Here is a 16564-nt window from a genome sequence, read left to right as displayed (position 1 = left end):
TTAAGTGGATGCACACAAAGGAAGATCAATATTGAACAGATGGGGGGAATCTTTTGATTAGCTTGTTTCCTGGATTCAGGCTGGATGCCTGAGAATATAAGCATTGCCTAGATGAATCTCATCCCAGGCTCATCTGGCCAGACTGCTTTGGGAGGTGCTGAGCTCACTAGATGCATTTAAAAGGAATCTGGTTGCTCATTCATCAGAGATGCTGTAATTGCAAGAATCCTACAGTGAAATGAGGAAATGGCCCAGGACAGCCGAGAACCAGGGATGATAAGTATTTGACTGCTTTGATCTGTGGAACTGGCAACTGTGGTGTGCAGTCAGTGGATTAGGGAGGCTAGGCTGGTCACCTAAATATTCCCTTGGTGCCTCCTTCCCAAAGCCCAGGAAGCTTCTGCCCATCTTAAGGAGGGAACAAACATCACCACTCCCAAATTGCCCTTGTAACCTGGTGCCGATTGACAGCAGGGTGCTTTTTTCATCACTCACTGAAAACTGTTTTTGTTCAGGCACACCTATTCAGACATGAATCTCATTTGCAGTACAGTGGTACCCCGGGCTACAGAGGCTTCAGGTTACAGACACTTCAGGTTACATACGCTTCAGGTTACAGACTCCACTAACCCAGAAATAGTACCTTAGGTTAAGAACTTTGCTTGAGGATGAGAACAGAAATCGCGCGGCGGCAGCTGGAGGCCCCATTAGCTAAAGTGGTACCTCAGGTTAAGAACAGTTTCAAGTTAAGAATGGACGTCCAGAACAAATTAAGTTCTTAACCCGAGGTACCACTGTATATACATTAAAATCAGTATCATACCACTTTAAATAGCCAGGTCTTCCCCAAAAAAATCTTGGACTGCAGTTTGTCAAGGGTGCTGAGTGTGGTTCGGAGACCCCCTTTTTCCTCACAGAGCTAAAATTCCCAGAGTTCCCTGGGAAAAGATATTGGTTGTTAAACCACTCTATTATAGAACCTGAGACCTGGAGATAGAATTTTGGTCACTCCACTGTCATGATTTAGTAATGGAATATTGGTGGCAGGAACATGGGAGATGTGATGGGAGATGAGAGAGAAAGCATTGAAGAAGCCCAACAAAAATACAGATGGCCTTATCCAATATACAGAAAATAGGCCAGGTTAGCTCGCCCAAGCAGATCAGGCTGTGAACAGATATTCACTCTACAACAGATCGTTTGAAAAGCTATTACTTGGCAAAACTCATCTGAAAATCAATTCTGTTGGTTGATTCCCACCCCCCTTTTTAAAAAGAATGCAAGCAAGCCTGTCAACACAGTAGTTTAAAGAAGCACTGCTAGATGCATTGAGACACTGAGAAAATTAACCAATGCTTTTTATTATGGAAACAGACAAAAATAATAATAATACCTGATATTGGACTGGGTATGTGCTGTGATGCAGCTACTGAGATGAGGCTGAGCTGCTTATTAGCAGTCTGCTCCACTTACAGGATCCTTCCCTGAGAGCAGTTGCTTTCATATACTGAAAGCAAAGGCTCATCTCCTGCTCAGCCCCAAGCATGGTATGTGATCTTGGCCAAGACGAAGGTAGATGTCAACATTAGGCACAGATTCAGTACAGAAAAGTTCTGAAATCGTGAGGACTTTATTGGCCCAACAAAGGAAAACACAAGAAATTCCTACTATTGTGGAGTGGCAGATGAAGATGATGGATTTTGATGAGTTGGCCAAACTGACTTGCAGGATTTGAAATCAGGATGATCAGAAATTCCAGAAAGACTGGAGTAAATTTATTGTATATTTAAATGATAACTGTAAAAATTTAAAGACACTAGCAGGACTGAAGTAACTCCTACAATGTAGATAAGTTGTAAAGAGCTAGGATGCGCGATTGGATTTGATATGGGATACCAGCTGAAGTTGTAAGCTCGGCAGAGCAAAAAAGTTGATATGTTGATCCATGTATTGTTTGAAAAATGTGTAAGGAAAATCATAAAAAATTATTGGGGGGGAAACCACCCAGAAAAGTTCTGAAATCTGTTCTCCAGATTCTGAAACATTTTCTTGCTCTGAGAAAGCCACTTCCGAGCTGGATAGGAGGTGGGATTGCGGGCCCACGCCCTCTCCACACACTCGGGGCTGGCTTACAGCCCCCGTGAGAATAAGGGAATCCTCGGGCGTGTCAGCTCCCTGCCTAGCCAATTGGCTGGTCAGGGAGGCGTGGCCCGGGCTATTTATGCCTGGCGTGCCCAAGGACCGCCCTCTTTCCGCCTCTCCAGCTGACCCGGTTTCCCACCCTACCCGCCCTTTAGTTGCTCCCCTGACCTTGCTATGGACCTCGGTTGGTCGCCGTCAAGGGGCCTGGTAGGATTTTTTCCACTTGGCAAATTGGCACTGGCCATTTGGCTTTTTCGCCTAACTCGTAGCAAACGTCACAACTTTCCCGGTATTGGTGGTTAGGCATTGGCCAGGGGTATTGTTATGCAAATGAAGTGGGGGAAGGAAGTGCCATCACCTTCCCCCAAGGTAAAAGGGTAGTCCGGTAAAGGATTCCGGGGGGGGGGGGGGGCGTTGCCCTGTCCGAAGCCTATGGAGGTGTGGGCCTAAGGCACGCCCCCGAGCGGTGACATCCAGGGGATCCTAGTTGACGTACTTCAACAGGACTTCCCCCGCTGGTGGTTAACCCTCACCGGTCTTCATGCAATTGGGCTGAAGCCGGTTAGTCGATAGGAACCAATCCCTAAGCCAATACCTCTCAATTCCTGTAATCAATAAAGTTGTGGCCTTTTACACCCATTAACCTTAAATAAAGTGTCCTGTGTCTTTATTTCACAAGGGGGAAGGGGGTCTTGCCATGCAAAGAGGCTCATTTGCCATTATGGGTATCCTTTTCAAGAAATCTCCCAAAGAACCCCAAGATTCCATTGGAACACAGCTTGAAAACTCCTGCTTCCATCTCTGAAGCCAAGCAGCAGACCAGCGTGAGCTCTTCCGGGAAGATGGGTTGGAAGGTCGCAACTTTCAGGGTCCAGATCCACCACGCCAATTCCTCTGCTCCCCAACCACATCATGTGTTGTTTCTTCTTCTTCTTCTTCTTCTTCTTCTTCTTCTTCTTCTTCTTCTTCTTCTTCTTCTTCTTCTTCTTCTTCTTCTTCTTCTTCTTCTTCCAAATGCACAATGGCCAAAAGCACACAACCACGAGCTGTCCCATTTATGACACAGACAATATCACAGGTTTGCAACACTGAGCTATTGTTCAATAGGCTAACATTTCTTTCTTTTTAAAAAAGGACGGCACAAATTCATTCACATGATTCAGAAAATCCAAAAGTGAACTTCTGTCTTTGATTCTTTCTCTCTTATTTAACACTGCTATCCATTGATGACGCTAAACTCGAAGCATGATCTTTTTGGGGAGAAGTGAAGGTCACGCACACACACAAAAATGCACACAACTCTTTTGGACCATTTCCTGCATAAAATGCCTTATGATCTTTCTCCACAGCCTAATCAGATGAGTGGCTATATCATGTGTTGTCCAACCACCCCTTCGCTGAGAAGATTCCCTTGTATGCCAGCATACCTCCTTCTAAAAAATTCAATTAATTTTCAGAGCAGTAGCTTACAGCAAGAGAATTGCGCACAGTGAATTTTGCAAGACCTCTGCAGCGAAATGAAGAGGGCTGAAGGATTTTTAGGAGTGGAAAAGTTCAAATAAATTCAGCATTTCCCTTTTGGCCCAAGAGGTCAGAGGTCTGCCAGACACACACACACACACACACACACAGAGAGAGAGAGAGAGAGAGAGAGAGAGAGAGAGAGAGAGAGGTTCTAAATTCTAGCAGAGAGGAATTGCAAAAGGAAATGGGTGAAGACTCTATATACTAGTTCTGTGCTGAAACTCACCCCAATTTTTTCTTCAAAAATTTCATTCTCTTTAAAAGTGGACTCTCCCCACCCATACCTCTTTTATATGGAAGGGGAGAGAACAGAGTGGACAGGCCTCTACATGGTGCCATGTGTTAAATCTGGAAAGTGCTTCTGGGCTGCAAGTCTGCCCACAAACAGCCCAGTCTACTGTGAGTGAGCATGGGATTTTTCAACACCTAGTTTGTTATCAAACATGTTAGTCTTCCCCCAAAGAATCCCAGAAGTTAAGGGTGCTGCCCCTCAAAGAGCTCTAGTTCGCAATACCCTTAGCAAACTACAGCTCCCAAGAATCTTGGAGGGAAGCCATGTCTGTTAGAGTGGCAAAAGAATGCTTTTAATATATTACTAACCTAAGGTGAAGAGGTAAAGGACCCCTGGAGGGTTAAGTCCAGTCAAAGGCAACTATGGGGTTGGGGTGCTCATCTCACTTTCAGGCCGAGGGAGCTGGTGTTTGTCCACAGACAGCTTTCTGGGTCATGTGGCCAGCATGACTAAACCCCTTCTGGTGCAACAAAACACCATGACTGAAGCCAGAGTGCACAGAAACACCGTTTACCTTCCTGCCGCAGCGGTACCTATTTATCTACTTGCACTGGTGTGCTTTTGAACTGCTAGGTTGGCAGGAGCTGGGACAGAGCAACGGGAGCTCACCCCGTAGTGAGGATTCGAACTGCTGACCTTCCAATTGGCAAGCCCAAAAGCCTCAGTGGTTTAGACCACAGCGCCATCCACGTCCCATTCTTACTACCCTAATGGTTGGCCATATTAATTTTTTACTGTTTAAAAACTGCATTTTATTCCCATTTAATATTGTGAGATGCTTTGCGGAGACTTTTCTTTTTTTGCTTTGAAAAGGCGGAGTTTAAGTGCCTAAATAAATAAAATGAAACAGATAACCTGTGAACTTCCCAGTGGATGGCTCCCCATGTGTCACAACACAACCTCTGGTGCTTGGATGCTGAGGGCATTTTTCATGAACCACAGCATGTTCCCAGTTGCGAGAGGTAAGGAAGAAAACCCCTCCCCCATTTTACAAAAAGAGGCCTCTGTCAGGGGACCTTGACCAAGAAAGCGCCACGACTATCTCACTTTTGCATGCAACCCGTTTGCGCTCCAGAAAAGGTACACGCGAATGCTCTCCACACTAATGCATAACAATACTCATATTTTCCTTACAGTCTTTCTAAGCCCTTGAAGAGTATCTCCGGGTTCCCAAAGGCTTCTGTTTTTGAAGAGGAAACTGGCAGGCATGGAAAATGAACCCATCCATTCATTACAGGTCCTGGCTTCCATGTGAGGCACAGAGATTAAAATGCTTAGAAGAGGAAGATGAAAAAGAGAGAGACTTGTCATTAACATACACACTAGTATTTAGACTGTGCATGCTAATACTAAGTATTCTCACTCAACCTGAGCTAGTGGGATGGCTAAACTGTTAATACCCATCCCACATCCCGTGTGATTGAGGTTGAAAATCTCTTCCCCATGGTCTTTTAACCAATTAATCAACTACTGAATCAATTCAATGTAAATTCATTTCCATAGTACTGGAATCTTAATAGAGTTGCCTTTTGAGATATCAACGGAAGATTAAGATAAGCTGCAATTTAATTAACAAAAGCAATCCCTTAGATGCAAAGGACATCTTTGATATTCTCTTTTCTGTTTTCTATTACAGCAGAACCAAATTAACCTCAACTTCCCGCAGCAACCACCCCAAATAATGACCAAAAATCGGATTGTCCGACCTAACCAATTATTTAGATGACTGACCTATTAGCTAAATTTAATGTTTGTACTGTACTGATTAAAGCTTATAGCCCTACAAAAGTAAGGTATATACTGTATCTGAGTCAGTTAGTAGCCAAAAATTTAATGAACTGGTTCAGCATTTTGTAAACAAGCATTAGAAAGCCTGACTAGAAAGCCAACCAGGACAGACTCTGGCAAGTTTACTTTTAAGCATTCCTTGAGAATGATTAATCCTGGTTTGCAAGAAACAATGGCTACTTAAACTAGCCAGCTTCATAACCCATGGTTTGAAGCTGGCTTGTTAAGCAACGAACCATTGCTTGATTTAAGCCCGTATTCACAGCCAACATCCTTTGTAACTGCAAGTAAGCTCAACAGAGGTCATTGTCTCACACAGCTTGAAGGAGGATAGAGGAGTGTGTAAAACTGATACTTCAATGAGGTTCATCCACATAGTGCTAACCACGGTTTAGAACCATGCTAACCATGGTTTAGAAGCACATGCAAACCAGCCAAATAATACTAAATGAGATCTTGGTGTGAGACAGTGACTCACATCAAACCATAGTCTGTGCTTACCATACTTTAGAAAACCAACCACGGTGTTCCATGTTCCAACATAGCTCACCTGTAATGTGAAGTCCATTAAGTCTTACGCAAAGAAGACTTGTGTACTCTCTCCTCCCATCTCTGTCCCTTCTCATTTTCTATATTCTGCATTACTTCTGTTTTTGTGGGAAAACATACCGTACTTTTTGCTCTATAAGACTCACTTTTCCCTTCCTAAAAAGTAATGGGAAATGTGTGTGCGTCTTATGGAGTGAATGCAGGCTGTGCAGCTATCCCAGAAGCCAGAACAGCAAGAGGGATTGCTGCTTTCGCTGTGCAGCGATCCCTGTTGCTGTTCTGGCTTCTGAGATTCAGAATATTTTTTTTCTTGTTTTCCTCCTCCAAAAACTAGGTGCGTCTTATAGAACGAAAAATATGGTAGTTTGTTATTATATCAGAAACAGTAAGCTGTGGTTGGCCCAGCTCTGATGTAATAACAAAGTATGATTTCCACAAATCATAAGTGTTTGTGCATGAGAGAGAGAGAGAGACAGAGAAGGGAAGGGTTCATACATTTGTGCATGTGTGTGCGCGCACACATGGGTGTGCAATCCTTAACAACCACTCACCATTGCATGTGGCCAAAAACATTGCCCACTCCTAGTTTAGCAAAGCTCTGCTCTTGCAAATACAGTGCAGTAATTCTTTCTGCTCTGTGGCATAATTCAAAGGTTGTGCAGCTCATTAAAACCCAGAGCATTTTTTATAATTACTTCCAAATCTTTAGCGATCTGCCTGAAAGCTACATCATATGATCTTCCAGCACATGATTTGTTGTACTAGTCTTCCTTGCACAAATTGGAAGGGTTGTAAAATCATGGGGAAAGGGCCTCAGCTCAGCGGTAGAACATCTGTTTTGATTCAAAAGGCCCCATTTTCAACCCTCCGAGCTGCTGTAGGTGAGTGTAGGTCATATTAAGCTGGATAAAATGGTCTGATTCAGTGTAAGGCAGCTTACTATGTGTCTATGATGCTGTCCCTTTAGATATTATCCAACTTATAAAAGAGAGCATTTTAACAGCACTGCTATTCTAATGCATTCAGGTTGTGAACATTTGCTACAATTCCCCCCAATAATAGTAATCATGCTAACACTAGAACTCCCAGTACGTCTCTGAGCACAATTCAAAGTATTGGTGCTGACCTTTACAGCCCTAAACGGCCTCGGTCCTGTATACCTGAAGGAGCGTCTCCACCCCCATTGTTGAGCCCGGACACTGAGGTCCAGCTCTGAGGGCCTTCTGGCTGTTCCCTTACTGCAAGAAACCAGGCAGAAGGCCTTCTTGGTGGTGGTGCCTGTCCTGTGGAACGCCCTCCCATCAGATGTCAAGGAAATAAACAGCTACAGTGGTACCTCGGGTTAAGTACTTAATTCGTTCCGGAGGTCCGTTCTTAACTTGAAACTGTTCTTAACCTGAAGCACCACTTTAGCTAATGGGGCCTCCTGCTGCTGCCATGCTGCCGGAGCACGATTTCTGTTCTCATCCTGAAGCAAAGTTCTTAACCCGAGGTAATATTTCTGGGTTAGCGGAGTCTGTAACCTGAAGCGTATCTAACCTGAAAGGTATGTAACCTGAGGTACCACTGTATCTGACTTTTAGAAGACATCTGAAGGCAGCCCTGTTTGGGGAAGTTTTTAATGTTTGATGTTTTATTCTGTTTTTAATATTCTGTTGGGAGCCGTCAGAGTGGCTGGGGAAACCCAGTCAGATGGGTGGGGTATAAATAATAATAATAATGATAGTAATAATAATAATAATAATCACCACCACCATCATTGGCATACAATGAAGCTGAATTCTGGAAGGTTCAAATGAAGGAATATACTTCATGCAGCACATAGCTAAACTAGAGAACTTGCTCCCACAGGAGACAAGTGATCTCCGCCAACTTAGATGGTTTTAAGACAAACTCATGGAGAGTACGTCTGTCAATGGTCGCTAGTAGCCATGATGACTATGTTCTGCCTCCATGGATGAAAGCAGCATTGCTTCTGAATACCACTTTCTGGAAACCTCAAGAGGGGAAAGTGAGTTTGCGTTCAGGTCCTGCTTGTGGGTTTCCCACGGGCATCTGGTTGGCCTCCACGAGAAGAGGATGCTGGACTAGATGGGCCAAGGGCCTGATCCAGCAGGCTCTTCTTACAAGTTATGATTTCCAAACACCATAAGCAAGTGCAAATGCAAGCTACTATCCTGCACTTTTGCATGCAGAGATAAGATGCCCCTTTTCTGTTATGTTGGTGGCATGGGAGCTGACGGTGCAGTGGGGCTCTTTGCCCGATTGCAAGAGAGGAGCCCAAGATGGTCAGGTGGAGTCCAAAGAAGGCTGGTCTGCATGGGAAAATGGGACACTGGCTTTGGCTCCGCCTACTGTTGGTCCCATGGACTGCAAGAAGATCAAACCTATCCATTCTGAAGGAAATCAGCCCTGAGTGCTCACTGGAAGGACAGATCCTGAAGCTGAGGCTCCAATACTTTGGCCACCTCATGAGAAGAGAAGACTCCCTGGAAAGCACCCTGATGTTGGGAAAGATGGAGGGCTCAAGGAGAAGGGGACGACAGAGGACGAGATGGTTGGACAGTGTCCTCGAAGCTACCAGCATGAGTTTGACCAAACTGCGGGAGGCAGTGGAAGACAGGAGTGCCTGGCGTGCTCTGGTCCATGGGGTCACGAAGAGTCAGACACGACTAAATGACTAAACAACAACAACAACAAACTGTTGGTCTCCCACATCTCCCTGCATACCAGCCTCCATTAGAACAGTCAACAGTGTGGCTCCTCCCTACGTGAATAATTTCCATGGGCGGGGCAACAGCGGAATAGGAATAGGCAACTAGGCGAACTCCTCCTATGTAGCCAGAGATTTCATTTAGGAACCCAATGATGAGGGAAGGAGTTCTATGGTAGCCGCCAGTGCAATGTAAGAAGAATGCTAAAGACTTAGCGCCAGTGCAGGATCCTAGAGGTATAGAGGCAGTTTAACAAGCCAGGTATGTGTGCACAATGTCAAAGGGATGAGATGCAAATGGCACCATTGCATAATTATTGTTCGTATCGGCCCTGCCAAACGCGCAGCACAAGCACCTAAAATCCTTTAATTCCAAAAGAACGTTAGGAATTTTATTTCCCTGGTCTCGTTTTATGTAATTCTAGGGAGAGACGGGGCGGGGGAATCAGTAAGAGTAGAGTTTAAAGAAATGAAAGCTGTAGCTACATATTGAATGAATGAATGAACTTTATTATGCTCTCAGACCAGGTTTAAAAAGCATATAGATAAAATAGCAGTTAGGATTTTTTTAACCGATAAGGCATAGGATAAAACATCTGGATAAAATACAGGATTAGACACGGATAGTGGATGGATAAAAAACTGATAATTAAAACAAATAAGAACTAAGAACTAAGAACAAGGACACTCAGTTAAAACAACTGTGAGAGCAAAAGAACTAAAAGATTCGCAGTTAAAACAACTATAAGAGGCTGCAGAGTAAAAGCCTCTTAAATAGAGGACACTCACAACATTAAAAACTGCTGTGCAGATATGGTTAAAACAGACAATTAAAACAATGTACATCACTAAATTTAGCAGCAATGTACAACTATAAACTGACTCAGGGAGTTGACTCAGAATCATCCATGAAGCCGTGTTTGGGCCTTTTCATGCCAGACTATTTTGAGTTGGGCGATGGTCTATATTTTATTTTATTTTATTTTATTTTTTTATTATTTATTTATTTATTTATTTATTTATTTATTTGCTTGCAAAAGCCTTATCTGAGGAATACTGGATTATAGGTTGTTGTTGTTTTCGTAGAGGCAGTTACTGCATGCCTCTAAAACATATTTTTCTTGACATGGTTCCGAAGGAATGGCCAGGGGTGCAGTTGGGAGAGACAGAGAATCCTTACAGCAAAACGGAAAAACCGCTTAAAAAAAAAAGTAGAACAAATTGTTTTAAAAACAACAACTATCGGATATACAAATATTTCAATGATAATTGTGTAATAAGCCAAAGCACTACAATATATTGTGACATGTGATGCAGACCCCGAGGTCTTGTGCATTGGTGGCCTGAAACAAGATATTAAGCATAAGAATTCTGTAGAATGCATGAACAGAGCAACACTGGCAAGAGTGGCAAGTAAAGTCAACACACCAAATTAAAAGCAGAAACTACAAAGTACAGTGGTACTTTGCTTGTCGAACAGCTTGGCTCCCAAACAAATCGGCTCCTGGACGCTGCAAACCTGGAAGTAAGCGTTCCGGTTTGCGAACATTTTTCAGAACCCGAATGTCCAACACGGCTTCTGCTTGAGTGCAGGAAGCTCCTGCAGCCAATCGGAAGCCGAGCCTTGGTTTTTGAACGGTTTTGGGATTCAAACGGACTCCCGGAACAGATAAAGTTCAAGAACCAAGGTACCACTGTAATACGCTTTATGCATGAAGTTTCCTATATAAGTGGGAGTGGCAGGTATGACTGGGCTGTAGAGCTGATTCTCAACACAGGTGCTGCTGCAGCATCCCTGGATGCAGGGTACAGGGCTGTCCCAAAGAGCCACTCCAGTACTTCCCCCACTGCAAATGTATATCCCCAACCTCAGCACCATCCTGCCCATCCAGGTAAGCTTCAGCAGACCCAGTTCAGGAGGCAGACACGGACCATTCCTATATTTAGCCAGTGTGGTGTAGTGGTTAAGAGCGGTGGACTCGTAATCTGGTGAACCGGGTTTGATTCCCCGCTCCTCCACATGCAGCTGCTGGATGACCTTGGGCTAGGCACACTTCTTTGAAGTCTCTCAGCCCCACTCACCTCACAGAGTGTTTGTTGTGGGGGAGGAAGGGAAAGGAGAATGTTAGCCGCTTTGAGACTCCTTAAAGGGAGTGAAAAGCGGAATATCAAATATCAAATCCAAACTCTTCTTCTTCTTAAGGGTCAAAGGCAACTGGTTTTTAATTTTTTGCAACAATGTACTGCAGTGATTTGGCCTAGAACATGATGATTGCCGAAGAATCCATTTATCCGATGGCTATTTTATTGCAATAAAAATGTTCATGAACTCGTGCTTTTTCCTTGGTTGCTAGAGATGTGGTTGGAGCAAAATGAGGGCGGCAGCTAAAAAGCATGTGACTTTTGTAAAGATTCTGATCATGCAGAGAGCCTACGCTCTTGTGCATGCTTCAGCTCTATCAAATGGGTCGGTGGCTGGGCAGAAGCTCAGCATTCTTTGAAATGTGCCCCCTGGCTGTGCAAGCCTAGACAGAGCCAATAGCTCAATTCAGTGGGGCTCACTCTCTGGTCTAGAGCAGCAGTTGAGGCCTGCAGCCGCACAAAGTGCTGCAAACACAGGTTCGTCCCCATTTGCACATTATACTTTCAAGGGCACACCTGACATTTCTTAGCCGTGCTCCTAAGAAACATAAACGGGTTGCATCCAGAGTTGCCTAGAGAGGGTCTCCACTACTTGGATGTTCCTGTGGGTGGAGAGGGGGGGAGTGATAATCATCAATTGCTCCTGCAGATCCCTAATGGAGACCCCTTTGGAGCAGGATAGGAGGTAGAAACCATCTGAAATGGTCTATTCTCTCCCTCCGGTGGAAGCCCCAGATGTTGGATCCATGGTTGGTTGGCTGGCTTCCATTTGTCTTGGGAGACAGATCAGTTTCCTTGTTATCATTGCTTTTTACAGAATGCACATCATGCTTGACAGAGGCTGTTTTTGCACGCCACAGTAAAGCCATAGTAAATTGTTATTTGAAAATGCTCCTTCCCTAGTACAAGCAACAAACCATGGTTTAGCGTTACATCTAACCCAGAAGTCATGGTGAAGCTGAGGTTTGTTCCTGGCTTATCAGTTTGTGGGGAACTTCCAAACTGTCGTTATTTTCAGGTGGGATTCAGTCAGGTACAGGCAAACTCAGGTTGCACGATTGAAGTTGGTTGGAGCTCTTGTGCAACAAACCCGCTTCCCAAAAAACAGCAAGATTTTTGAGAGAAGGAAAGTGACCGGAAAATACACTTGCCGACGTAATGTCATCTAACTTTCCCCCAAACAAATTGAGAGTGGATGCTCAGCGAAAAGTTGCTTTTGGCCTTCTCCACAAGCAAATCAGGTTGCCTGGAAGAGACCATGGTTTGGAGTAAAGCAATCCACAATCCCACTAAACTAGGGTTTGTGCTCCTACTTGTACAAGGGGAGAAATGAAGTGGGAGTGAACTCTGCATTCATGGTAAGATGTTTAACTATTGTTTACTGTGACATATGAATACAGCAGGTGGATGCGGGTGGTGTTGTGGTTTAAACCGCTAAGCCTAGGACTTGCCGATCAGAAGGTCGGCAGTTCGAATCCCCGCAACAGGGTGAGCTCCTGTTGTTCAGTCCCTGCTCCTGCCAACCTAGCAGTTCGAAAGCACGTCAAAGTGCAAGTAGATAAATTTGTACCGCTCTGGTGGGAAGGTAAACGCCATTTCCATGCACTCCTCTGGTTCGCCAGAAGCAGCTTAGTCATGCTGGCCACTTGACCCGGAAGCTGTACGCCGGCTCCCTCAGCCTGTAAAGCGAGATGAGTGTCGCAACCCCAGAGTTGTCCGTGACTGGACCTAACGGCCAGGGGTCCCTTTACCTTTACCTATGAATACAGCTAGAATAATGGGTGCAAAGGGAAGGCCACTGCATCAAAGAGTTTGCATTCTAAAATCAACATCCAACCAAGATTAAGCATTCCTAATTTCAAAGGAAGAGATGATGCATATACTTAAGGTTGCAATTCAGGTAGGTAGCTGTGATGGTCTGATGCAGTTAAAGTTTGTTCTAGGTATAAGCTTTTGTGTGCATGCACATTTCTTCAGATACACTGGTCAACAAACTTAGTTGGTCTCTAAGGTGCTACTGGACTATTTTTTAATTTTTTATTAAGGTTGCAATGTTACACACACTTATCTGGGAGTAAGTGTCATTTAACTCAATTGGCCTTACCTTAGAGTAGAGATATCTAGATACCTACTGAAATCAATGGAAATTTGGATGGAGGTGTGTGATTTAAACAGTTACATAAAGAATCTATAACCCAATATTTGTTGAGGGATGATATTCCTGAAACTACCAAGATTGTTTCGGGATACTTAGCCAGGATTTTTAAAGCTAAATCTAAAGTTGTCTGATATATTCAGCGGTGGCTACCGAGCCTTTTATATATTTTATGTGTTTGGATTCTTAATGTATTTGGATGACTTTGTATGCCTTTATTGTTTAAACTTATGCCAATAAAGGTTAAAAACAACAACATCGGTTTGAGGTTTCAAAGGTTGAGTTTTTTTTGTTTTGTTTTGCTCCTGTAATAACTATTGAATAAATATTTGAAAACAGAGTCTCATAGAACTGCCCACAGTTTCAGCACTTTTAAAGTCTCGTGGATTCCGGGCAGGGAGTTACACGCATTAAATCTCTCCAATGAAAACCAGCAGGGGCTTAAAAATGCTTAACTCTGGCTAGACTCTTTCCATTAATTCATTAATTAACTAATTAATTAATGGCCGACCCAGCCAAATTAACTTCCACTGATTTCAATGTGCTGAACTTGAAAGTGTTTTAAGACAGCAATGCTACATGCATGGAACTCATGGGCCTTACAACCGAGTAGACCGCATATGCTCAGCTTCTTAACTAAAGTAAACAAGACTTAGAATTGCAAGAAGGCTGAAATCCTGACACAGTGTTCACACTCGACTCTGTGGGACTACCGATTCAACCGAGCTGGATCATGCCCATAAGTTTGGAACACAGCTCCTGAACCGGAGTTGGAAAACGCTTCCAGCCTGCAAACCCTACAGCATACTTAATAATAATTTTATTATTACTTCCTTGAGGGCAACAGGATCACAGAGTAAACATGCCATGTTTTTGGCTGGGATCCTCGCCCTCAGAGACCCAATGCACTTCAGTGGAGCCATGAACATTGTTCCCAATGGGTCTCCTCTGAGTAGGGCTTAGCAGGCTCCGACCAGAGTGTTTAGAAGGCAGCTTCTGAGCGCGTCTACTATTATTACTCCACGCAATTCCACGCCCGGCCCTGAAGGCAAGGGAGAACTGGCCTCACCGCACCCCCCCCCCCGTCAGTAGAGGGACCCATCTCTACTCCTGACTCGCATGCCACACACCCGTGCCTGGAGCACCCACTCCAAGAGAGTGGGGAGACCAACCTCCTCGCCTCTCCCCTCTTGCTCCTGGCGCACCCAGCCCGGATCAGTGGAGAGACTCTACCTCTACCCCTGACTCCCACCTCCAACCCCCTGCGCACCCACCCCGTGTCAAAAGGCGGACCTACCATTGCTCCTCGCTCCCCCCTCCCATCACCCCCCCACACACACACTCACCCGCGATGTCCCACAGCTGCAGCCGCACCACCGTCTCCGGGTCCCAGCTGAGCACCTTGAGCGCGAAGTCCACGCCGATGGTGGCGCGGTAGTGCGGCGAGAAGTTCTGGTGGACGTAGCGCTTGATGATGCTGGTCTTGCCCACGCCCAGGTCGCCGATGACCAGCAGCTTGTAGAGGCGCTCCTTCTGGCCGGCCGGCTTCTGCATCGCCCTCCTCGCCGCCGCCTCCTCTTCCGACGGCGCGGCCGAGGCGCTGCGCAGCGAGCTGCCTGGCGCGCCGGTCCCAGGATCTGATCGCGAGCTCGCCGGGGAGAAGGGGAAGGCAGGCCGAGGGGGAGGGCCCAGAGGCGGGCGAGGGTGGGGTGGAGGGTGGGGAGACACCCCTTGGCAAGCGAGCGAAAGAGCGGCCCAAGGTCGTCGCAAAAGGTGGCTTCAAAGCATCCCCAACCGAGGGAACAGCGGCGAGAAGTTTGGGCAAACTTTGGCGCGACTCTTTTTAATGCTTCGTGCGCACCAGACGTAGCAGCCTGGGAAAACTGCCTTAAGGACGTAAGACGAGCCCTGCTGGATCAGCCCATCTCGATCTCGTCCAGCATCCTGGACTCACCGGGGTAGACCAGACGCCTCTTCTGGGAAGCCTACCAGCAGGAGCTGAGCGCAGGAGTTCTGTGGTTTCCAGAAACTGCTGTTCATAAGCGTTGCTGCCTCCGATCAGGGGTGCTAAGCCAACTTGAATAAAATATTTTTTTGGGAGGGGGCAGGTAAGCCTCGCCCTGCGTACTTGATCACATGATGCTGTCCATGCACACCATTTGAATGGCACTGTCTATCACCTGGGGGAGGGGGGGATCTCAGCCCCTAGGAGTTGGCTCCTATACCATGGATAGCCTTCTCCTCCCTTCATTTGTCTAATTCTCTTTTAGCCTAGTGGCCGTCACTGCCAATCCTGTGGCAGTGAGTTCCATTGTTTTAACTATGCGCTGCGCTACGGGCCCGCTTTTATCTGCCCCAAATCTTTCAAGTTTTGCTTTCATTGGATGTCTGTAAGTTCTAGAGCTTTGAGAGAGGGAGAAAAACTCTTCTCTATCCACTTTTCCCATGCCGTGCTGAATGTTACGTTTATATATCATGACGCCTCTTCTCTAAAATTAAAAAGTCTGCAACTTTGTACATCCTTTGTAGTTTATTGTGAAAAGGCACTGCTAAGCCACTCTGCAGATTGTAGCTCTGTGAACCTTCTGCAGGCAAATCCGGTGATGTACAGTGGTACAGGTTACATACGCTTCAGATTACATACGCTTCAGGTTACATATGCTTCAGGTTAAAGACTCCGCTAACCCAGAAATAGTGCTTCAGGTTAAGAACTTTGCTTCAGGATGAGAACAGAAATCGGGCTCCGGCGGTGCGGCAGCAGCAGGAGGCCCCATTAGCTAAAGTGGTCTTCAGGTTAAGAACAGTTTCAGGTTAAGTATGGACCTCCGGAATGAATTAAATACTTAACCTGAGGTACCACTGTAACATTGAGTTTCCTTGCAAACTCCCAGAGGATCTTACTGCAAAGGGCAGACAACCTCTCACAGCCCCCCTGCAAGATTGATTAGGTGGGGAGATACGAACAAACTCGTAATGGAGATTTACTTGATTTACTTGAAAATTCAGTTGTGGTTCTCTTTTTTTCAAGAGGACATATTTAGAAGCTGCTGTCCTCATATTCGTACCACGCTCTGTTTTCTTACACACAGTTGAGGACTTAGCAATTTAGCCAAAGCTGTATTCCCTACATGGTAAATATTCAATTGCCGTTAGATCCAACAATGTACCTTTTTCCTTCCTGAAAAATGGCAAGTACTGGCATGGAACCTCTTAGCAAGGCTCCCCCCCCTTCAGCGCCCCCGCCCTCATGCAATCAAGT

The 16564-nt window shown here is 45.3% G+C and overlaps 1 protein-coding gene across 1 annotated transcript in view; it reads right to left on the bottom strand.

Annotated features, from left to right (window-relative positions):
* RAB38 (RAB38, member RAS oncogene family) overlaps positions 1–14899 on the bottom strand; it is a 34167-nt gene extending 19268 nt beyond the window's left edge. The window contains exon 1 of the mRNA XM_081910169.1: positions 14652–14899. Coding sequence (XP_081766295.1) covers positions 14652–14859 — 208 coding nt within the window. The 5' untranslated portion in view covers positions 14860–14899. The remainder of the gene's footprint in view (positions 1–14651) is intronic.
* Between the last annotated feature and the right edge of the window lie 1665 nt (positions 14900–16564).

This window comes from Podarcis melisellensis (genome assembly GCF_964234715.1).
Source record: "Podarcis melisellensis genome assembly, chromosome: 4".
Classification (NCBI taxonomy): domain Eukaryota; kingdom Metazoa; phylum Chordata; class Lepidosauria; order Squamata; family Lacertidae; genus Podarcis; species Podarcis melisellensis.
The sequence above is the reverse complement of the archived record's forward strand: the minus strand, read 5'-3'. Positions and strand labels throughout refer to the sequence as shown.